This window comes from Macrobrachium nipponense, chromosome 7 (genome assembly GCF_015104395.2).
Source record: "Macrobrachium nipponense isolate FS-2020 chromosome 7, ASM1510439v2, whole genome shotgun sequence".
Classification (NCBI taxonomy): domain Eukaryota; kingdom Metazoa; phylum Arthropoda; class Malacostraca; order Decapoda; family Palaemonidae; genus Macrobrachium; species Macrobrachium nipponense.
In genome coordinates, this window is record NC_061109.1 from 84,728,907 (window position 1) to 84,753,111 (window position 24,205).

A 24,205-nucleotide genomic window follows, 5' to 3' on the forward strand; every position below is an offset into this window, starting at 1 on the left:
CCATTTCATCGTGCACGTGGTTCCTCTTGCTGGACAAAATAGTGATGCCCTTGGAAGGTGTAGCTGCTTTGATGACATTCTTCTGCTTAAGGATGGTGCCTATGGTCAACGGATTTCGGCCGAATTCCTTGGCGATCACACTCAATCGCATACCAGCTTCAGACTTCTTGATAATCTCCATCTTCGTTTCCAAAGAGAGCATCCTCTTCTTTCCGTGAATTTCAAGTTTCTTGGGACCCATGACTACGTATATACTGTACGTAATTATGTTATGTAGTAGTATCGTATGTAGTAAAGTTCTCACACAACACGATAAAGTATACTATAATGAAATTACTAACCAATTTACGTTAACAAACAAAATCGTTAGAACGAACGAAAACCGTGTGCATACGATACAGATGATGCCGTGCAGTGGCCGAAGAAGCACGCCACTACGTAGATGCATGATTGGGGGGATGCTGACCAATAGGAGAGAAGGATCTCATGGCGGTGACTAGCATCAAGAATCAATGGGAGAGCGGGAGGATGGTGGCGAGTCTACTCATTGCGGCGCGCGCAAGTTTCGAAATTATTATTGGTGGTCCGGGCGAAACTCGGACTTTACAGCAACAACCTTTCGTATCTTGAGCAATTTTCGTATGTAGAGCAATAAAATTTTTCGTATTCGCTTTCGTATCTCGAATTTTTCCTAAGTTGAGCCTTTCGTATCTCAAGGTACCACTGTACGTATACTGCATAAATATAATTTTACTTATTGCGCCATTGCAGGATTACGGCACCATTTGACTGGTCTAGGGAGCTGTTAACCCTTAAACGCCGAAGGGGTATATTAAAAATCGTCTTCCGTGTGCCGAGGCGGTCTCGGAGTAAGCGCAGAAGCGGAAAAATTTTAATTTTCAAAAAATCAGCAGCGCGCTTAGTTTTCAAGATTAAGAGTTCATTTTTGGCTCCTTTTTTGTCACTGCCTGAAGTTTAGTATGCAACCATCAGAAATGAAAAAAATTATCATTATCATATACAAATAATGCTATATATGATAGCGCAAAAACGAAATTTCATATATAATTGTATTCAAATCGCGCTATGCGCAAAACTGTTAAAGGTAACGAGTTAATTTTTTTCACTGTAATGTACACTAAATTGCGATCATTTTGGTATATACACATTGTAAAAACGATAAAAGCAACACCGAGAAAATATTATCACAAAATATGCATGAATTCGTAACGTGTGGATGTAAAACAAATATTTTTTTCAAAAATCACCATAAATCTAAATATTTGTCCTTGATGAGACTTCCAATTTCTTTCAAATGAAGACATGATTGAATATTACTATACTGTAAGAGTATTAGCTTACAGTTGCAGTTTTCGACATGTCCTGACGAGTTAAAAGTTGACCGAATGTCGAATTTTTTTATATATTTTTTTTTTATATGGCAACTATTTCGGAAATTAGAGCTACAAACCTTCATATTTTTTTCGTTTTATTCTACATTGAAATTGCGAACATTTTCATATATAAAACTCTATTTTAAATGCCTAATATGAAACGGAGCAAATATTCTGATAAGGGACGTACGCCATTTCAGAGATTTGTGGCGGAGAATCCGCGAGCGGAGGGAAGGAAAGTTTTTTTTTTTAAATTCACCATAAATAAATAAATGTTGTGCTAGAGACTTCCATTTGTTTCAAGATGAAAGATAAATGAACTGAATATTACTAGACTGTAAGAGTTTTAGCTTACAATTACGTTTTCAACCATTTCGGTAGAGTCAAAGTTGACCAAACGTGGTTTTTTTTCTATTTATCGTGATTTATATGCAATATTTTGAAAATGAGAAAAGCTACAACCTTCAATTATTTTTTGTTTTATTTCTACATTAAATTGCGCACATTTTCATATATAAAACTTTATGAAACGGCTAATTTAAAATGGTGCAAAACATTACCACAATCGCCACGTATGATTTTTTCGGAAGAGTTACCCCGCTTGCGGAAGAACAGAAAAAAATGTATTATTTTCCATAAATTTTCCATAAACCCAAATTTGAAATATTGTGCTAGAGACTTCCCAATTTGTTGCAAAATGAAGGTAAAATATTGAATATTATAGAATATGGCAATTTGTCAAAATTGCATTTTTTCCTAACTATACAAACCTGAGGTCCTTTACACTGGGAGATTACTTTAGCGGCAGCTGGAACGGTCGCAAGCTTCGAACAAGGGGTTAAAGTAGTTAAACTGCTTGTCTGCCAGTGCGCACGCCGCGCGACCGGGAGGGGCAAGAATCACTTTTGCTTTAGGCCCAGGAAAACACAGAGTGAGTTGTGGCATGAGGTGGGACTATGTGTAAAGGACCTCAGGTTTGTATAGTTAGGAAAAATGATATTGTTATGATACATAAGTTTCATACATACTTACCTGGCAAGATATATACAATAGCCTAAGACTTCCGTCGTCCCCCGACAGAAATTCAAATTTCGCGCCCACTCCGCTACAGGTAGGTCAGGTGATCTACCGGCCTGCCCTGGGGGTGGCAGGACTAGGAACCATTCCCGTTTTTTTCTAGTCATATTTTTCTCTCTTCCACCTTTTGTCTCCTGCGGGGTGGGAGGCTGGGTGGGTGGGGCATTAATCGTATATATCTGCCATGGTAAATATGTATGAAGTTTATTGTATCATAACAATATAATTTTCATACAATCAACTTACCTATCAGATATATACATAGCTGATTGGCACCCTTTTGGGTGGAGGGTAGAGCAAGCTACTTTATGGAATAGACAGGTAAAACAACAATATTTGTTGTAGGGTATAAATAAACCTTTGGTTCCTACCTGATAGGTGGTAGACTTCGTGCTGCTGCCCAGGAGTCTGCATCACTCAAGAAACTTTAGCGAGATAATATGATCTATGGCCAAGAGTTCTTGTGGGTCTGCCGATGGGGGTCTTATACCGCTTACTCGGCAGAGCCTGAAAGGACTTTGTCAATGGGTGCTGATCCACTTATATGACAATACTTCCTTATGAAGGAGCACACAACAATCCCGACCACCTGATCCTAACCACCGTGTTAGTATTAAAAATTGTTCCGAGTTATCCCCCAAAACTCTTCACAACAACCTAACTCAAAAACACATTATGCACACACATAATTTTCAAAAAAAAAAAAATAATAATAATGACTCATCTAATAAGATATCACAAGAGTTCCTTACTGAACAATAGTGACTGGCCGCCAGTGCGACGTCTGCACTTTGTCAGCAGAAAGTCTAGAACATATCTAATAGCGGTATGTAAAAATTTTAAGGATTGGTGTTAGCTCCTATACCCAGGATCGTATCCGCTGACACGAAAGGACCTATAGAAAAAACAATTCTCGTAGGTCACACGAACATCTCTCAAGTAGTGAGATGCAATACTGAGTTGCATCTCCAAAATGTCGCTTCCAAGATGTTCTTTAGCGACATATTTTTTATGAAACGAGAGAGATGTCCGCTATCTGCTCTTACTTCATGAGCTTTCACTCTAGAGGTCGAAAAGCGTCGTCAGGACAGATCTTATGCGCATCTTTAATGAACGCTTCTCACAAAGAACGCTTAGAGCATTCTTAGACATCAGGTCTTGAGGGGGTCTTTTAACCCCCGCATACCAAAGACCTTGTGTAGAGCCCCCCCATCTGGTGTTTTTTCTCGAAGACAGATTTCAGCTCTTACAGGACAAAGAGATCTTTCTGCCTCTCTCCCTACGAGACTCGATAAACCTTTAACATCGAAGGTCCCTAGGCCATTGGATTCAAAGGGATTCTCGTTTTTAGCTGAAACAAAGCTTTAAACGAGCAATGGCTGAGTCCCCCTTAAATCCTACTTTATCCTCTAGAGCATGCAGTTCACTACTCTTTTTTTTTTTTTTTGCTATGGCAAAGCTAATAGGAAACAAACATTTTCTAGTCAGGTCTCGAAAAAAAGACACCAGATGAGGAGGTTTCGAACTTTTTTTCAGATGATAGGAATTTAAAAACTACATCAAGATTCCGCTAGAGGAGCTGGCCCCGAAGACTTCGTAGTTTTTAAAGGATCTTATATGATCGTGGAGATCCTTATTCTCTGTTAGATCTAGTCCTCTATTCCTGAGACTGCAGAAAAGCCACTTCTGTAACCCTTTATGTGGGGTAAGATAGATGCGAATCTTCCCTCAAGAATAGTAAGAAAATCAGCGATTTCCGTCACAGAGGTAGTGGAGGAGGACACTTTCTTAGACTTGCACCACCTTCTAAAAAACTTCCCCCTTAGACTGAATATACTCGTCTAGTGGAAAGCTCTGCGGGCTCTCGCAATCGCGCTTGCACTTTGGCAAGAAAAAACCCTCTCGCTCTGACAAGTCTTTCGATAGTCGAAGGCAGTCCAGAGCGAGAGCGGGGAGGTTTTGATGATACCTTTTTTTTTTTTTTTTTTTTTTTTTTTTTTTTCTGGGAAGTGTGGTTGTTTGAGAAGATCCGTCCTTCTTGGGAGGGATCTGGGAAAATCTACTGTCCACTCCACCACCTCTGTGACCAGTCTTGTGCCTGGCCAAAAGGGGGCTATCATGGTCATCCGTGTTCCTTCTGAGCCACAAATTTCTTTAGAACTAGTCCCCAGGATCTTGAACGGTGGAAAAGGCGTAGACGTCTACGTGAGACCCGTCTAGTAGGAGGAGGCGTCGACCATCAGAGCTCTGGGATCTTCTACCACCGAACAAAAAATACCTCTAGCCTTTTGGAAAGGAATGTGGCGAAGAGATCCACATGGGAGTCCCCCAAAGAGACCGAGGACTCTGACACACTTCTGAGTGGAGGGTCCATCTGTGTGAAGGACCTGGTTCCTCCTGCTGAGCCTGTTGCCCTTACGTTCCTTTCTTTTCCCTGAATAAATCTCGTAAGCAGGGAGATATTTCTCTGGGAAGTCCCAAAGCAGTAGTTCTCCTTGCAGTTCGTAAAGGAACAAGGAGTGAGTCCCCTCCTTGTTTTCGAATGTAGGCCAATGCTGTGGTGTCTATATTCACTTGAACAACTTTGTGTTTCGATACCCAAACGGTTTAGGGCTCTTTAGAGCCAGAATGAACGGCAAAGAGCTCCTTGCAGTTTATGTGCCAGGACACCTGTGCTGCTTCCCAGATGCCTGACACCTCTCTCGAGCCCTAAAGTTGCTCCCCAACCCTTCTCCCGACGCGTCGGAGTATAACACTAGGTTTGGGTTCTGAACCTTCAGGGAGATTCCCTTGTTTTCTCCTTCAATGGAGGCAACCACCATTCCAAAGTGAGGCTTTCATCTCCACTGGGAATGGGAAAGGCGTCCGATAGATTTCCTGTCTTCCAACTCCAAGACCTCTTGAGGAGAATTGAAGTGGAACGTATATTGCAGTCTTCCTAGAGGAAGAACTGTTCGAGGCGAGGAAAGGGTTTCCTAGAAGGCTTAACCATTCCCTCGCCGACGTCCGTTCTTTCCTTAAGGAAGAGAGGAGACTTTCTCCAAGCCTCGCAAGTCTCTCTGCGGAAGGAAATACTCGAAAACCGAGAATCCCATCTGAATCCCCAGATAGACTAAGTTCGTCTGGGTTTCAGCTGTGACTTCTCGAGGTTCACGAGTAATCCCACGACTTGATCAAGTCATGGTCAGAAATAAGGTCCTCCAAATCACTGGCTCTCTGATCTGGCCCTGATGAGCCAGTCGTCCAGATACAGAGAGATATTCACCCCTTTTAGGTGAATAAACCTAGCACATTCTTCTTTCATCAGGCTTGTGAATAATACCCTGAGGAGCTGTGGACAGCCGAAAACACAAAGCCCTGAACTGAAGATCCTTCCCTCCGCCATGAAACGTATGTACAGTACGTACGAGATACGAAATTATCCGTTTCCAAGGCGGCCTTCGTATAATGAGTTTTTTCCGTATCTTGGAACACATTTTACATGTAAAATGCTAATCCGTTTCCAAGCCCTCCAAAACACCCCATTAAAATTTCATATAAGCTAAATTGACCTATAAACAATGAAAAATACTACAAACAATTTGGACCATTCAATACCTAAAATTAAGAAATAAAAATCCAAACCTGTAAATAAAGTGTATATTAGTGTACAAAAATATTATTACTGTATGTAAATGTCGAAGCCTACTTTCGAGGTGAGGCTATCTCCGAAAGTGCGGCAGAGGAGGAGGAGGAGGACAAACGGCAAATACGTACACTTAACTTTACGAAACACATAAAAAAATGTCCAAAAAACCAAAAACAAACTAAACTTTACAAAACACATTTACAAACTGTAACACTTAACTTTACAAAAAACTTAGAATAAAATTTATTTTGTCTTTTTTTTTGAATTTTTACATTTTTCGTTTTTACTTTTTTATAGTTTACGTAATTTGCAATTTCTTCACACGAATGGATAGCCAGTCGTTTAACGGAATTTTTCGAACCACCCATAGAAGCCTTGAACTCTGGGGTTGCCGTTGATGTCCCCTCTCCGCCGTCGTCTTTTGGCTTGGGGCAATCAAATCGCCAAAATAGCGCTGGGCCTTATGGCAGATTGCCGTTCTCGTTATAGTATCGCCATCGATTTCTTTGTCCTCGATCCATACAAGAAGCAGCCTTTCCATTTCATTATGCACATGGCTCCTCTTGTTTGGACAAAATAGTGACGCCCTTGGAAGGTGTAGCTGCTTTGATGGCTTCCTTCTGCTTAAGGATGGTGCTATCTCGACGGATTTTGGCCGTATTTCCTTAGCGATCACACTCAACCGCAAGCCAGCTTCATACTTTTTTATTATCTCCATTTTGTCTCCATAGAAAAGCATTCTCTTCTTTCTGTGAACTTCAGCAAAACTTTTCTTTGGGACCCATGACTCTATGTACTGTACGTAATAACCCTCTAACGCCCCCCCCCGAAGCGGTAAAAAAAAACTTGTATCCCGTGTGCCCGGAGTGTTTTCAGAGTGAGCGCGGAAGCGGAAAAAATGAGACCTGCACTATCATGTCCGCAGGGTCATGCAGCGTCGCGTTGCAAGCGAGGGGACCTGACAGTTGGTAGCCTGTAAGTGGAAATGTACATTAGTACAGAGTAAACACTTACAAGCCTAACATATGCTCCGCTGGTGGCGGAGCGATAAGGTTAGATAAAACCAGAGCCCTGCTAAAAATACGTGTGGTAACCATGTTGGAAGAGACTATGGGTCCGCCATGGCGGAGGCGGCAAGAAAATCAAACCACTAGAGTTGGTGGTAAGGAAACCACAACGGGATATGGCGGGGAGGTGGTTGATTAACATAATTAAAATAAAACACAATTCATTGTAAATATCTTAAATTAGGGTTATAATACCTTAACATAGAACAGTAACATATCATGCAACTTCTCTCCACCCGTACTAGAAGAGTGCGTAGGTAAGGGTAAGACTCCCTTCCGGTAGCGAGGGAGAGATATAAGGATATAGTAGGCAAGCACGACCATCCATAGTTACCCACCCTACCCGCTAGCGAAGCCAATAACCTATAACCGAAGGGGCCCCGGCTGCGACGGAAGGCTCCTTTCGTATCGTAAGGGGGAGGTGGCTGAGAAATGGGTATGGGGGGGAAGAGGTCCCGGTGAAACACGGCGGGGAGCGAGGAAAGGGGGAAGGGATGGCCTACTCCTTCCCACCTTCACCAACTACCCGTATGGAGACCCGGTACCTCATAGTGGTTTTTTCGCCCTATACCCCCTGCTGGCGGAACCCCCCGGCACCTCCCGGAATGTGAGAGAAGGCTAGAGGTTGTTATGACAACCAAGGGGTCCCCCCCAGCTCCTCCCCTACAATCAGAGAGGGAGGGAAGGGCAGGGTGAGGTGCTATGGCAACACGTGACTACTATTGGCCTAGGCCGCGATCACCACAACCGTGGTAGGGCACGTGCCAAAGCCAAGCTGTACCAATACATGGAACAAGCACCTAGGCTAGCCTAACACCCTAAAATATAATAATAATAAACACATCGAAAGTGAAGAGACCACTTTTAGGAAAAGAGGGAAGAAGCCCAGAGAGGCAACTATTCCCCAAGAAACAGTAGCCTACTCGGAGCCAGCGATAGCCGATGTAGAGCAAGAGCCGGGATGCTGGGCCAGAATAAAATAATGATAGCCCTAAACAATACAAGCTAAGAGAAATGGTAAGAGGGCTAAACTAGCTAAACTCGATGTAAAACAATGAACGTGATTAAAAGTAAGCCCATAAGTATAGAAAAGTCCCAGTAGGAGGACCGGGAATTCTTACGAGGCAGCATGGGCCGCCAGAGACAACCGGGGTTAACCGTATATGACCTATAAAAAGGAAAATACTGGTACCCGGAAGATAAAACTATGATAAAATATCACTTATGAGTTACTTAACTTAGCCGTGGCAATTTTGCTGAACGCTCCATCCGTAGAAAACGAGGAATAAATCACAAATAATAACAGCAACGAGAGGAAAAACTGCGTCAAGACGCTGGTGCTAAAAATTAAGGATGGACCGCTAGGGGGCGCTGCTGTCCGTGGCGTCCTCTAGTAGTAGTAGTAGAGGCTGCCATCGCCCGTTGGTATCAGCTCTCTTATGGGGATTCTGATAGGAAGTTCTAATTGGTGTTTGGCTCGTGGTAGTGTTTCCACACTCGCCCCTATTTCATACCGACACTTCTTTTTAAGAGTGAGCGAGTCAGTCCTACTGACAATTTTCTTAATTTTGTTTTTGTTTCTCTGGTATTTTAGGATATTTTACCTAGAAAGAAATGATATTAAGGATTACTTTCATAGGCCGACACGAGCTGAGCCCGAAATATTTTTTTTAAAAAATCACAGCGTGCTTAGTTTTCAAGATTTAAGAGTTTCATTTTTGGCTCCTTTTTTTGTCATCGGCTGAAGTTTAGTATGCAACCATCAGAAAATGAAAAAAATTATCATTATCTATATAAATATGCGAAAATATATGATAGCGCAAAAACGAAATTTCTATATATTTATTCAAATCGCGCTGTGCGCAAACGTTTGGTTAAGGAAACAAGTTACTTGTTTTTTTTTGTTGTAATGTACACTAATTGCAATCACTTTGGTATAAAAACACATTGTAAAACAATAAAAGCAACACAGAGAAAATATTATCACACAATAATGCATGAATTCGTAACGCGCGGACGTAAACAAATATTTTTTTTTTCAAAAAAATTACCATAAAATCTAAATATTGTCCTAGAGACTTCCAATTCTTTCAAATGAAGACAAATGATTGAATACTTACTATACTGTAAGAGTATTAGCTTACAATTGCAGTTTTCGACCATATCTGACGAGTTAAATTTGACCGAATGTCGAATTTTTTTATATATATATTTTTTATATGCAATTATTTCAGAAATAAGAAAAGCTACAACCTTCAAAAATTTTTTGTTTTATTCTACATGAAATTGCGCACATTTTCATATATAAAACTCTATGAAATGCCTAATATGAAATGGAGCAAATATTCCGAGAATGGTACGTACGCATTTCAGAGATTTGTGGCGGAGAATCCGCGACGCGGAGGGAAGGAAAGATTTTTTTTTTTAATTCACCATAAATCTAAATATTTTGCTAGAGACTTCCAATTTGTTTCAAGATGAAGATAAATGACTGAATATTACTAGACTGTAAGAGTTTTAGCTTACATTGCATTTTCGACCATTTCGGTAGTCAAAGTTGACCGAACGTGGTTTTTTTTCTATTTATCGATTTATATGCAAATATTTCAAAAATGAGAAAAGCTACAACCTTCAATTATTTTTTGTTGTATTCTACAGGAAATTGCACACATTTTCATATATAAACTTTATGTAACGGCTGAATTTAAAATGGTGCAAACATTACCACAATCGCACGTATTGATTTTTTTCGGAAGAGTTACCGCGCGGACGTAAAGAAAATGTTATTTTTTTCATAAATTCACCATAAATCGAAATATTGTGCTAGAGACTTCCAATTTGTTGCAAAATGAAGGTAAATGCTTGAATATTACTAGAATATAAGCGTTTTAGCTTACAATTGCGTTTTTTGACCATTTCGGTAGAGTCAAAGTTGACCGAAGGTTGAAATTTTGGCAATTATCGTTATTTATATGAAAATATCTCAAAAACTGATAAAGCTACAACCATGGGTTGTTTTTAGTTGTATTGTGCATGAAATCGGGCACATTTCCATATATAAAACTTTATATAACAGCTAATTTTAAAAATGGTGCAAAACATTACCACATCGCATGTATGATTTTTTCGGAAGAGTTACCGCGCGGACGTAAGGAAAAAGTTTTTTTCATAAATTCACCATAAATCGGAATATTGTGCTAGAGACTTCCAATTAGTTGCAAAATTAAGGTAAATGATTGAATATTACTAAAATATAAGAGTTTTAGCTTACAATTGCGTTTTTCGACCATTTCGGTAGAGTCAAAAGTTGACCGAAGGTTGAAATTTTGGCAATTATCGTTATTTATATGAAAATATCTCAAAACTGATAAAAGCTACAATCATGAGTATTTTTATTGTTGTATTTTACATAAAAATGCGCACATTTTCATATATAGTACTTCATGTAACGGCTAATTTACAATGGTACAAAAATTATGTCAAAGTGACGAAATAATTTCCGAGATGTGTCACAGATACTTTTTAGTGCGATAAGAAAGAAATTCGCGCTTGCGCGCCTGCGTAACGATTGTAAACAAAACAACACCTTGATCTGTGAACTCCCAGCATCCCCCAAGGCGCGTGATTCAAAAGTTTTAGGCTGGTAGGCCTATAAGTATTTTTCCGCAAATTTTTAAAAAAACTTTTGTATGTCGACGTAAAATACGTCCGTAGTCGGCACCAGAGAGACAAAAAAATGTAGACGTAAAATACGTCCAGTCGGCGTTTAAGGGTTATGTTACGTTCTCACAACACGATAAAGTAGCACAACACGATAATATGTACGTACTGCAACGAAATCACTAACGAATTTACGTTACTAAACGAAATCGTTGGAGCGAACGAATGCCGATTGTGTACGGTAAAGTTTCGGGTGCGAAGTGGCCGAGGTAAAGCACGCCAACACGTAGTACGTATGTATAGAAGATGCATGATGGGAGGGATGCTGTCCAATTAGAGAGAAGGATTCATGGCTTGGCTAGCATCAGGAACCAATGGGAGAGCAGGAGGATGGTGGCGGGAGTCTACTATAACTAAGATGCTGGCGCGTGCGGCGCAAGTTTCAAATTGTTATGGGGCGAATCTCGGACTTTCAGAAACCTTTCGTATCTTGAAAACTTTTCGTATGTAGAGCAGTAAAATTTTTCGTCTTTGCTTTCGTAACTTGGATTTTTCGTAAGTTGAGCCTTTCGTATCTCAAGGTACTACTGTACTTCTTTGACGAAGGGTGAATCAGTATGTGAAAATAGGCATCCTGGAGATCCAGACACACCATCCAATCTCCTTGGCGTAAAGCTGAAAGGACTGAGGCCGACGTCTCCATGGAGAACTTCTCCTTCTGAACAAATTTGTTCAGAGCGCTGACGTCTAGTACTGGTCTCCAGCCCCCCGAGGCCTTTGCAACCAGAAAAAGGCGATTGTAAAACCCCGGGCAGTTTTGATCCAGCACTAGTTCTATCGCTCTCTTGTCCCACATCTGATCCACCATCAATCGAAGAGTATCCCTCAGTACAGGGTCCCTGTATCTGGCTGACAGTTCCCGCGGAGTTGACGTTAGGGGAGGACTGTCGTGGAAAGGTATAAAGTATCCCTTCCTTATCATAGACAGAGAAGAGGCGTCCGTGCCTATACGTGCCCAGGCCTCCGCAAATTCTAAGAGCCTGGCACCTACTGGTGTTCGGAGGAGTGTAGCATCATTTACCCTTTTTAAAGGGACGGAAGGCAGACTTACCTCTCCTCTCAGGAGCCTTCCTTCTTGAGGGTGCTCTGGAGGGAGGGCCTCCTCGAAAGGGCTGAACAGACGTACTCGGTCCTTTCTTTTCAACCGCAGCTGCAGGTCTCTTCTTCTTGATGACTGAGTAAGAAGGTCTTGAGTCGCCTTCTCAGGTAATGACCGGGAATGTCTTTCGCTAACTGAGAAGGAAACAAAAAGTCCGATAAAGGAGAGTACAAAGTGCTGCTCTCTGAGAGTGGGAGAACCGCTTTGGTCAAAAAAGCACTGAAGACTGTCCTCTTTCATTAAGAAGTCCCGCTCCAAATAAAGAGGAGATTTCTAAAGAGCCATCTTGTACTGCCTTGTCGATACACGACAGTATACAAAGGAGTACTTCTGGGTCGAGCCCTGCGTCATGCGCCTTTTTGGACATCACCCCAAGGGCCCAATCTAAGAAATTGAATACTTCCAATACATGGAAGAGTCCCTTGTGGAGATGATCCAGTTCTGAAATGCCCCAAGTCACACGGGCAGAGTTCAAACCTTGTCTTCTCGACGCATCTACTAACGTTGAAAAGTCTGCTTCAGCCGAAGACGGGAGAGAAAGGCCCATATTCTCTCCCGTCTGATACCAAATGCCCCTTCTGCCAGCGAGTCTCGCTGGGGGCATGCAGAAGACCGTCCTGACCAGCTCCTTCTTCGAATCCATCCAAGAATTCAAAGACTGAAGAGCCCTCTTCAGATATGGTGGGTCTCATTCTAAGAAAAGACGAAGACTTCTTTGCCTTTACGCTCGAAAACAGAGAGCGTAGAGAAGGAGGAGCGGCAGGGGTTAATGCGTCTCCATATTCTTCAAGAAGAAGGGCTGTCAAGACTTTGTAGCTTGACAGTCCTTCCCTTCTACGAGTCTCGTCTTCTGAGTTCTCATCTAACTCGGGGTTTAAAGGAGAATCCGTAGAAAAATCAGGACGTCTTTTCTCTGGGGGAGACAAACTCCTGATAGGAGAGGGACTAAGGGAGTGATAATCTCTCCTCTTCACAAAAGTTTGAGCCTTGTAAGAAGCTTCCCGCTTGGCTGGCGCCACGCGCTTAGGTGGCTCCTCATATATGGATGACGCCTCGCGCTTGGATGACGCCTCGCGTCCACCTAGCATCCTGGCTGGCGCCTTGCACTTGGCTGGCTCCTCCCGTCTGGAAGACGTCTCACATTCAACTGGCGTCCTGGCTGGCGCCCAAAAACTTGGCTGGCGCCTCGGCTTCGATGACGGCTTCACGTCCGGAAGGAGTCCTGGCTGGAGTCTCCTGGATGATTCCACGCCTCGTATGAGGCCTCGCATCTGGCTGGCTCCTGTCTTGCGCCTCGCGCTGGTATATGCCACTACTCTGTATATGCCGATCTGATTGACTAGAAAGATGTCCTCTTCTACTTGTTTGGAAGAAGAATCTTCATGACTGGAAGACGCCTCGCGTCTGGCAGGGGAGAGAGGACGAGACTTCTTGATTGGAAGAGAAACGTCCTTCTTACGAGGAGGATCTCTAGCCAAAACCCCAACCAATGAGGCTAGCTGCTCTTGGACAGCTAGAAGAATTTTCCTTGAAGCTTCTCCCACGTCTTCTTCAAGGGAGGGAGGAAGGAGAGTTCGAAGGCGAGCGATCCACTACGTCCATGTAGGAGACGTTGACGCAACCTTAGCCTTTTTGATTGAAGAGGGAGCTTCATCCGAGAAGCGCTCCGGGCTTGAATTCAAATAAGGTTCTCTCCAATGCCTTTTCAGGGGCCTGGAAAGGTCCGAATCCTTCCAACCTCCTCGTAGTGAAGAGAGGGAGAGGAAGAAAAACACACTCGCAGGACGCTTTTTCTAAAGCGGTCCTGAGCAGTCTGAAGCGAAACAGAGCCTGCTGAAGGGACGTCTGACCATTGGGGATTCTCCACGACCTCCTTAAGGCTTTCGACTTTCCTTCTCCTCTGGGCATGGGAGCTTGGAAGCGGTCTAGGCCTGGGAGCGTCGCAGAGACGATCAAAACGACCCCTCCACAACACTGGGAGCACTCACTTCACTTAACACTTCACTCTCACTATCCTTACCTTGTAAGGCCGCCATTTTGGACCTCATCTTAGAGATAGTAGCCTTCAGATTGGCGATTTCAGAGGCCGATTCTGAAAGTAAAGCTTGTGAATGATTCGACACAGAGGGAGAATCAAAATCATTAAGGTTAGAGATAGGATCAATAAAAGGCTCAATAGGCCTTGTTCTCACACTCTTTAAACGTCTAACTCTATCCCTCTCTAACTTCCTCAAATAAGAAGTTAGAGTCTTCCATTCTTCCGCATTCAACCCCTCACATTCATGACAGGTATTAGAAGAAGAACATTCAAACCCCCTACATTTACGACATACAGTGTGAGGATCAACCGAAGCCTTCGGTATCCTCACCTTGCAGCCTACATTCACACACATTCTCACACTCACATTTGAGTCAGACATACTGAGAAAAATCAAAAAGCAAGTCTAAATTCAGTCCACAGTAGCGAATGCCAAAAACCACGATCCAGGTACGTCACCAAAAAGCCAAGAAACGATGATCCAAAGGTTGAAATAAGAATCTAAGTCAGGAGGTAGTGACAACAATGTTGATACCACCGGCGACAGAGAAAATATGATAGAAAACGGGAATGGTTCCTAGTCCTGCCACCCAGGGCAGGCCGGTAGATCACCTGACCTAGCTGTAGCGAGTGGCGCGAAATTTGAATTTCTGTCGGGGACGACGGAGTCTTAGCTATGTATATATCTGACAGGTAAGTTGATTGTATGAAAATGCAATTTTCGACAAATTGCCATTTGTTCCGACACGTTATACATACCATCGGTCCTTTACACTAGGAAGACTTATTGGTGGGAGGACCTGAGTCTTAAAGAACAGACTGGTGTTCGTCCAATCTGGGATACCCTCCCTGGTCGTAAGAGCAGAGGGAGGGATCCTAGCCTCTGGGGTCTGACCATTGATCCTCGGGGTGTGTACCGCAGGATCAATGGTCAGACCTCTGGACCCAAGTACTAAGAGAGAGGAAAGCGTATCTCTTAGAACTAGCAAGCAAGAACTTTGTTCCTCTTGCAAGAGGCAACATAAAGTTATGGGTTTGTCTCTTGTTGGCATCCACTTCCCCCCCCCTTGTAGGAGGAAGTGGAGGATATTTACACCTATCCCTAATGAAAGGGATAGACTGGAGCTCTGTCGGGTAGCTTACCTGCATCTTTTCCTCTTCCAGCATGGTAACGACCAAGACCCTCTGCCCACAGGTAGAGGGAGAGAAAGATAGGGGAAGAGAAGCCAGTCACACTCTCATTCACCACATTCATTCCTTCAATCGCACCAAGGAATCGATGCTGTTCTGCCTGCTAGGGTGCTGGGTAAGCTTACACGTGTTGAGCAGCCACCACAGGTCCCAAGGAAAAGGTATCCAAGGACTTGTGGGCAATATCCCGAAGGTGGTCTGGTTGGACCAGACCCCAGCCTTCAGGACCTGCGCCACGGAGAAGTTCTTGCGGAACGCCATTGACGGGGCAATGCCTCTGACTTCGTGGGCTCTCGGACGAGGGGGACGGGTGTCGTCACTACCATCAGTTTCGTACGCTCTCCTGATCACCTCACGCAGCCAGAAAGAAAGTGTGTTCTTGGATACTTCTTTCTTGGTAACCCCAGTGCTAACGAAGAGGCGTCGACACTCAGGCCTAAGGTGTCGAGTTCTCTTCAGATAGCGCCGTAGCGCCCTCACAGGACAAAGCAGCATCTCATCTGTATCGTTGTCGGTGAAATCCAATAAGGAGGGGATTGTGAAAGACTCGAACCTGTCGTCAGGGATCGACGGATTCTGAGTCTTAGCCACGAAGTTCAAGACGAAATCGAGCGTCACAGATCCCCATCCTCTGGAATGCTTAACATCATAAGAAAGACCATGAAGTTCTCCTACTCGCTTCGCCGATGCCAGGGCCAGCAAGAAGAGGGTCTTGAGGGTCAGATCCCTGTCTGACGACTCTCGGAGTGGCTCAAATGGTCTTCGAGTCAAACTCCTAAGGACGAGAGTCACGTCCCACGCAGGGGGCCTGAGTTCCCTGGGTGGGCAAGACCTTTCGAAGCTCCTCATAAGCAAGGAGATCTCGAACGAATCCGAGATGTCCAATCCCCTCAGTTTCAGGACCAGAGCCAGGGCGGATTTGTATCCTTTGACTGTGGGGACTGAGAGGAGCTTCTCTCGGCGAAGAAAGACGAGGAAATCCGCTATCTGCTGAAGAGTGGCTCTGAGAGGAGAGAGACCACGTCTACGACACCAACCACAGAAGACGGCCCACTTTCCCTGGTACACAGCTGCAGAGGACTGCCTGACGTGTCCAGCCATCTCTGTTGCTGCGCTGCGAGAAAAGCCTCTCTTTCGCAAGAGATGGTGAATAACAGCCAGCCGTGAAGTTGAAGGGACTGGACTGCCTGGTTGTACCGTTCCACGTGCGGCTGGGCGAGAAGGTTGTGCCAGGGGGGAATCTCTCTTGGTGCCTCCACTAGAAAAGCCAGCAGATCCGGATACCAGAAGGCCTGCGGCCACCTGGGGGCCACCAGGATCATCCTGAGGTTCGGGGTGACCAGCACTCGAAGAGGTTGTTCCAGGGCTGTTGAAGCGCGTCCTCTGCAGCTGCCCATGGGTCCGGCACGGCTGAAAAGAAAACCTGAAGTTTTCTGTTGTGCCGGGTGGCGAACAGGTCGACGACTGGACGCCCCCACAGGTTGAAGAGCCTTTCCACCACGTCTGGGTGTAGTGACCATTCAGTCCCTATCACCTGATCCCGATGGCTGAGCTTGTCCGCTACTACATTCCCCTTGCCTTGAATGTAGCGTGCTGACAGCTCTATCGAGTGAGCGATGGCCCACTCGTGCACCTGCATTGTCAACTTGTGCAACGGGAGAGACATCAGTCCCCCCTGTTTGTTGACATATGCCACTACTACTGTGGTGTTGTCGCACATCAACACCACTGAGTGTCCCATCAAGCGGTCCTGGAACTCTTGGAGAGCGTAAAACGCCGCCTTGAGTTCCAAGACATTGATGTGAAGGTGCTTGTCATGATGGTCCCACACACCTGCAGAAAGCAACTCCTCCAGGTGTGCGCCCCATCCCTCAGTGGATGCGTCTGAAAACAGCAACATCTCCGGGGGGGGGGGGGGGAGGGGGGGGGGGGGGGAGGAGAGGAGGAGGAAAGAGGAGGAGGAGGAGGAGGAGGAGGAGGAGGAGGAGGGGAGGGGATGGAGGAGGAGTGCTGAGAGGCACTCCCTTTAAGAGGTTCCTGTCGTCCAGCCACCAAGCGAGATCCCGTCTCACCTCCTCCATGAGAGCCATGGGGAAGTATGGCGGGTCCTGAGCCTGTGACCAACTCTCCTTTACCGCAGGTGAAGACGCCCGTGAGGGACTAACTTCTCGAGTGACGACAGTTGGCCGATCACGACTTGCCATTGCTGAGCTGGTTGCTTCTGTTGAGACAGAAACCGGATGGCTGCCTCCCTGAACCTGCTGATCCGCAAGTCTGTGGGGAAGACTTGCTCTGCTACCGTATCGATCAGCATGCCCAGGTACTTCATCCTCTGCTTGGGTTTGAGGTCGGACTTCTCGAAGTTTACCACGATCCCCAGATCGCGGCAGAACCTGAGAAGTCGATCCCTGTCCTGCAACAACTGCGAGCGGGAGCTCGCCAGGACTAGCCAATCGTCGAGATACCTCAGAAGACGTATTCTTGCGAGTGGGCCCAAGCAGACACCAGAGTGAACACTCGCGTGAACACCTGTGGGGCGGTTGACAGACCGAAACAAAGTGCCCTGAACTGGTACACCGTCCCGTCGAGGATGAAGTGGAGGTACTTCCTGGAGGACTGATGAATGGGTATCTGAAAATACGCATCCTTCAGGTCCACCGAAAGCATGAAATTGCTCCCCCTGATGGAATCGAGCACGGAACGTGCAGTTTCCATCTTGAACCGAGTCTGGCGAATGAAACGGTTCAGGGGAGAGAGATCTATCACCGGGCGCCAGCCCCCAGACGACTTCTCCACCAGGAAAAGGCGGCTGTAGAAGCCCGGTGATTGGTCCCTGACGATTTCTACAGCTCCCTTGCTCAGCATGGTCTGGATCTCCTGTCGAAGAGCGATGTCCTTTGCAGATTCTTTGACATAAGTCAGGGGTTGGACCGGGTTGGAAGTGAGGGGTAGCCGAAATTCGAAGGGTAGTAGATATCCCTCCCGAAGGACATCTACTACCCAGGTCTCGGCGCCATAGCGCTGCCATGTTGCCCAATGGCTCGCCAGGCACCACCCCACTTTCGGCAGCAGGTGAGGGGGAATGCCGTCCCTAGCGTTTCCCACCTTTCTTCGACTTCTTCCCTGCCGATCCTCGCGAGGAGGAGGGCTGGGAGGAGGGCTGGGAGGAGGGCTGAGGAGAGCCCCCCTTCGCAGAAGAGGAAGACAGTGTCTTTCCTCGGGGTTTAGACGTAGCAGCCGTCTTAGCCCCCGAGGAAGCGCTAGCCAAACTCTTTGGTTTAGCCGCAGTTCAAGGCTGCCCAGCCGCCTTCGAAACTGCCTGGTGGAGAAGACGGTCACTGTCATCAGTGCGCTGTCTCTCTACCTCAGCGTCCACCATCTCGTCTGGGAAGAGAGAGGAGGAACTCCGAACCGGTCCGTTGCATAGCCCGAGTGCCGCCTCACGCCCAGCCCCGATGGAAACTCGTGTCAGGACGGCGTCCCTACGACGAAGTACTACCAGGTTGGCCCACAGGTTAGCCATCTGGTGGGCTAGGTAGGAGATGGCCCTACCTCCAGACTGGCAGAGCCTCCTGAAAGCCGGGTCTTCCTCAAGGGCGGAGCCCCCAAAGTTGGCCGCGACTTTCGACACTGTGAGGGACCACAGGTCGAGCCAGGAGACTGCCTGGAACGCTGCCATAGCAGTAGATTCCAGGCCCAGTGCCTCTTGCTGCGAGAACCATAGGTTCTCAGACAGGAGCTGCTGCAGAGACACACCCGGTGTTAGCCTAACTAACCCTGGGTTAACCTGTTTAGGCAGCATCAGGTCCTCTGATGGCACGTAAAATCGCCGCTGTCAATGCAGAGGAGGAAGCAGCTTCGACGACCGGCCTGACCTGAGCGAGTCCTCCCGTCCAGAGACGAGAGATTCCACCTGGTCGAACACTGAGTCGGCAAGCTGGGATCGAGGCAGACCCACCATTGGTCTGGGTTCCCTCTTCGGGCCCCAGAATGACTCGAGCCGGGACGTGGGCTCGGAAGGTGGGAGCGGCGATCCCTCCCCAAGGTCGTTGTGCTGACGAATCAGCGCAATAACCTCGGCAAAGTTCCTCTGGATCTCAGGGGTAATAGCGTCTCGAGGAGTAGGACTATCCAGTCCCTCCAACAAGGCCGACTCCCGGGATCCTCCTCCTTCAGAAGGAGGAACAGCAACAGACCACTCTCGGTCTCCTCCTGCCACTTGCGCGTAAGTCCTGGTCAATCCTAGGACCGAACCAGGCGTGTACTGCATCGTGACGGGATCACGAGGAGCGCGCCCCTCGTGATCGCTCATGGGTGTCTCGCCCCTCCCGGTGTACCCGAGGAGGTTGTTGAAGGCACTGGAGAGGAAGACCTGACGCCTCCCTTCACGCTCACCGCGAGGACCGGTGGGCTTGGAGGGCTGCAGGCCGATCCCAACCCGAACCCGCGTGGGGATCGAGCTGCAGGCCTTGTCGCGCCGCTCGCCTGGGGCGGGCAGCTGGACTGAGCACAGCGGCGCCGGTTCCCTGTGCGCCAGACGAGCTGCTGCCGCTCTCCCCCACCCAACCGGTCCCGTGGGAGCATCGGTCAGGGGAGCGGCAACGCTCGCTATCGCGGCTGGACCGGTGCGTGGGCTCGCGGCGCGCCGAGCCGCTGGTGCCAGCCGAGGCTGGTGCGTGGGCTCGCGGCGCGTCGAGCCGCTGGTGCCAGCCGAGGCTGGTGCTAGCGGCCAGGGGGACCTCTTCCCTCCCTCAGCCCGTGGCCGGTCAGCGACCGTCACATCCACCCTGGTTACCGGCAGGTCACTACTAGAGCGGCCGCTGGCCTGACAAGAGTCACCTGAGTGACTCTCACCAGCCTTCTGCTCAGTGCCGCGGTCCTGGCGCCGAGCGAACTCTGGCGCCAAAACTTTGGCTGCACGGTCTCCCGGGGGAGAGCGTACACTCGGGATCTCTCGCGAACGAGAGGCCGAGCCGGTCCTGGCTTAGCGGCAGTGCCGCCAACACCAGGCGAAGAAGAACCGGTCGAAACCGGTGCTCCTCTGGTCCCCGCCTTCCTCTTCCTTGCGGAAGGGGAGGCGGGCCCCGCTCCCGAAGGAGCAGGAAGACCAGCAGAAGGACCCCCCATCCCACCAAGGTGAGACGGGCCCTTAGAAGCTCCCGAAGGAGACTTCTTGGGGGGGGGGGGAGGCAACCTTCTTCTTCTTCGGCTTGCGGGCCTTAGAAGTCGAAGGGGAAGAGGCGGCAGCAGACGACGAAGAAGACGACGAAGACGAAGACAACACCTTCCTCCTCTTCTTCGTCAGCTCGCGCAGGACAGTCGTCAGGTCCTCCATCCAGGCCGGAGTCGGGGCTATTGCCGAAGCAACACAGTCCGACTGCACCTGTCTGGAAGGACCTGGGACTGGGGAAGACACACCGTGGGCAGGACCAGCATGGACAGGGGCAGGAACAGCAGGAGCAACAGGAGAGCGACAGGGAACAGCAACCATCTCATTAGCGGCAGGAGCGGCAGGAACATCGGCAGCGGCATCCACAGCAGGGGCAGCCAAGCCATCAGCGGGGACCAGATCATCGGCAGATACGGCAGGTACGGTGCAACCATCATCCTATCCGAGGTATCGGCAGCCAGCGGGAACCTAGGTACTGGTGGTCGGTCCAGGGGCAAGCTCTTGGGACAGCGGAAGTCTGGGGCAGGCAACACGAAGAACCCAGGCGGCGGCGGCAATCCCCCCCCCCCGGGTACAGCGGCGACCGGCCCTTGTACGGCAGCAGACAGCGTCAACCGACACAGCATGAGGAGTGTAGACCAGGTGAGGGGGGAGGGCATATAAGCGGGCGTGGAGATAGTGGTGGTCGTAGTGGTGACCGCTCCATGGGTTACCGCCCAGACCCCACCCCACCCCCCCGACGCTGCAGCAGCCCCTAGATGTAGGCACGCCTGCAGCCCCAGCGCAGCCCACACCTGTCCAAGGTCATCACCCACAGAAGTCTTACCTGCGGGAGCAAGAGTCGGGTTAGATAGAGGGGTTCCCTCACGCACAGGGGGAGAAGTGCCCCACCCCAAACGCACGGAAGACCCCGAATATAGTTGAACATCCGGGTAACAGGCGACCCTCCTCCACACTCGACCGATCGAGAGAGGAGAAGAAACTCCGCAAAACCCCCCGAAGGGGAAGGCAACAACGCGGGAGCTGAGCAGGAGGAAGTTAAGAAGAAGTATCCGTAACCAAGGGAGTCGCAGGAGAACTTCCCGACGACTCCTTGGCAGGCCTTCTCTTCCTCCTCCCCTCGTACAGCACCCACTGCGCCTCGGACCAATTCACACAGACATCACAAGTATTGGACCGAGAACAATCGCGCGCCCTCGGCAACGTGGAACACAATTCATGCGGGTCCACCTCCAAGAATGAACGAAAATGCCCCACATCGGCGCCCATCCACTCCAGGACAGACTCTACGTGAGGTGGTAGGGGCGCGGGGAATTATCATCAGATTGATCCATCACAACAATTGAAAAAATAAATGAAAAAAGATACCGTACTTACAGTCACTTTTTCACACAACAAACAAACATAATTTGGTACACAAACAATCCAAAGCGAACGACGATCAGCGGGCAGAGAGCGCAACGAACACGTCTTCACCCAACACAGCCGAAAGCAAAAGTAATTCCTCGCCTACCCAGTCGCGCGGCGCGCACTGGCGGACAAGCAGTTAACAATACTTAACCCCTTTTCAAAGCTTACGACCGTTCCAGCTGCCGCTAAAATAATCTTCCTACTGTAAAGGACCGATGGTTTGTATAACATGTCGGAACAAATAAGAGTTTTAGCTTACAATTGCGTTTTTCGACCATTTGGTTTCGGTAGAGTCAAAGTTGACCAGAAGGTTGAAATTTGTCACTTATCATTTTTTATATGAAAATATTTCAAAACTGATTAAAAGCTACAACCTGGGTTGTTTTTAGTTGTATTGTGCATGAAATTGCACACATTTCCATATATAAAAACTTTATGTAATGACTAATTTTAAAATGGTGCAAACATTACCACTATCGTATCTATGATTTTTTTCGGAAGAGTTACCGTGCAGACGTAAGGAAAAAGTTTTTTCATAAATTCACCATAAATCGAAACTATTGTGCTAGAGACTTCCAATTTTGTTGCAAAATGAAGGTAAATGATTGAATATTACTAAAATATAAGAGTTTTTAGCTTAGCTTACAATTGCGTTTTTTGACCATTTTGGTGAAAGTCAAAGTTTGACCGAAGTTGAAATTTTGGCACTTATCGTATTATATGATTAATATCTCAAAACTGATAAAAGCTACAATCATGAGTATTTTTTGTTGTATTCTACATAAAAATGCGCACATTTTCATATATAATACTCCATGTAATGGCTAATTTAAAATGGTAAAAAAATTATGCCAATGTGACGAAATAATTTCCGAGATGTGTCACCAATACTTTTTAGTGTGGCAAGAAAGAAATTCGCGCTTGCGCGCCTGCGTAACGATTGTAAACAAACAACACCTTGATCCGTGAAATCCCAGCATCCCCCAAGGCGCGTGATACAAGAGTTTTCGGCTGGTAGGCCTATAAGTATTTTTCCGCGAATTTTTAAAAAAACTTCTGTATGTCGACGTAAAATACGTCCAGTCGGCCCCCAAGAGACAAAAAATGTCGACGTAAAATACGTCCACACGGCATTTAAGGGTTAACTGGTCTAGAATTTCAAAATAAGGTGTGGGGCAGCCGTAGGCTTGAAAATCGCTTAGCATTGAAAATCACTTAGCGTTGCCAGCCAGGAACGGAACCCCTGCTGCTAACAGAGGGCTGCCTGTAATTATTACTTCTTACCAGTAGCTAATAATAAAGAATATAAAAACAAGCTGCAAAACTTACTTGGCTTTTCAAGACCTGTGTGCTTGGAAAGAGCAAACTGATCAAGAAGTCTCTCAATAGAAAATTGGGAGTACTGATTTAGTAAATCTTGGTGAATTTGTCCCATGGCTTCATGATTGCTTTGGAGTACATTGATATAAGTTTGTACAAACTGCAACATTTGAGCCAGGTGCGCTTCCTCTACAGTCTGAAATTTCTGGGGAAAAAGAAAAATTAATTAAATAAATTTTTTAAAAAGTAATGTTTTCATACAAAACCACTATTCAAACTGTCCATTTTATCTGATATGCATGGTCCCAGACAAAAGTTCTCCAATAAAAAAGTCACATACAAGTACTACACATGTAAAAATCCACTGGTTCCTAACCCTAAATTGGTTGCATTTGCATGTAGACTTGACAATTTATCAGCAAGAATGTATAGCTATGAGGGAACATTTCTTAAAAAGGGTAATGGGGTAGCGTGGAAAAAATAATTCATGTTCCAAAATAACACTTACTTCAAAAAGCCCAATTCTCAATTTAGGCAGGGAGATATCAAGTAGCCTAAGTCCTAGAATGTTCTAGGCGAATCGTAAGTTAATCAAGAGATTATTGTAAATTTTTAACTTATACCAAGGACCAGAATGTAATAAGACAAAATACCAGAGAGCCATATGAGAATTGTTATTGGTAATATAAAAGGAAATGTTGATAGGAACAATGAAGAAATGGAGGATGTACTGGATAAGGAACATCTGGGAAAGACCGCAAGCAAAACTGGGATGAAACTCATTAGTTTTTTATGTAAATAACTTGTAACTAGATGTGAATCTTTCCTTTAAAAAGCATCCATAAAAATGCTTGGACATCTCCAGATGGCACAGAAACGATAGATTTCATAGCCATTAAACAGGAAAAACTACTAATATTTATGTCCAAAGCAGCAGACATGTTACTGTATATTGAATATATTTGGAAAGGAAGTTAAAGCACTTACTGTATGTATATAAATTTTAATTCATCACCCAACCTTAAATCCCAGTATTCATAATCTACTTGTCTACTTTTATTTGCTAATGTTTGTGATGCTTAATTCTTATT

General features: G+C 46.4%; 1 protein-coding gene across 5 annotated transcripts in view; it reads right to left on the reverse strand.

Moving 5' to 3' along the window:
• The window catches only part of LOC135217708 (F-BAR domain only protein 2-like), a 258,564-nt gene extending 235,250 nt beyond the window's left edge, over positions 1-23,314 (reverse strand). For all 5 annotated transcript variants that reach the window (XM_064253698.1, XM_064253697.1, XM_064253695.1 and 2 more), the window contains exon 1: positions 23,124-23,314. In XM_064253698.1, coding sequence (XP_064109768.1) covers positions 23,124-23,283 — 160 coding nt within the window. In that variant the 5' untranslated portion in view covers positions 23,284-23,314. The remainder of the gene's footprint in view (positions 1-23,123) is intronic.
• Between the last annotated feature and the right edge of the window lie 891 nt (positions 23,315-24,205).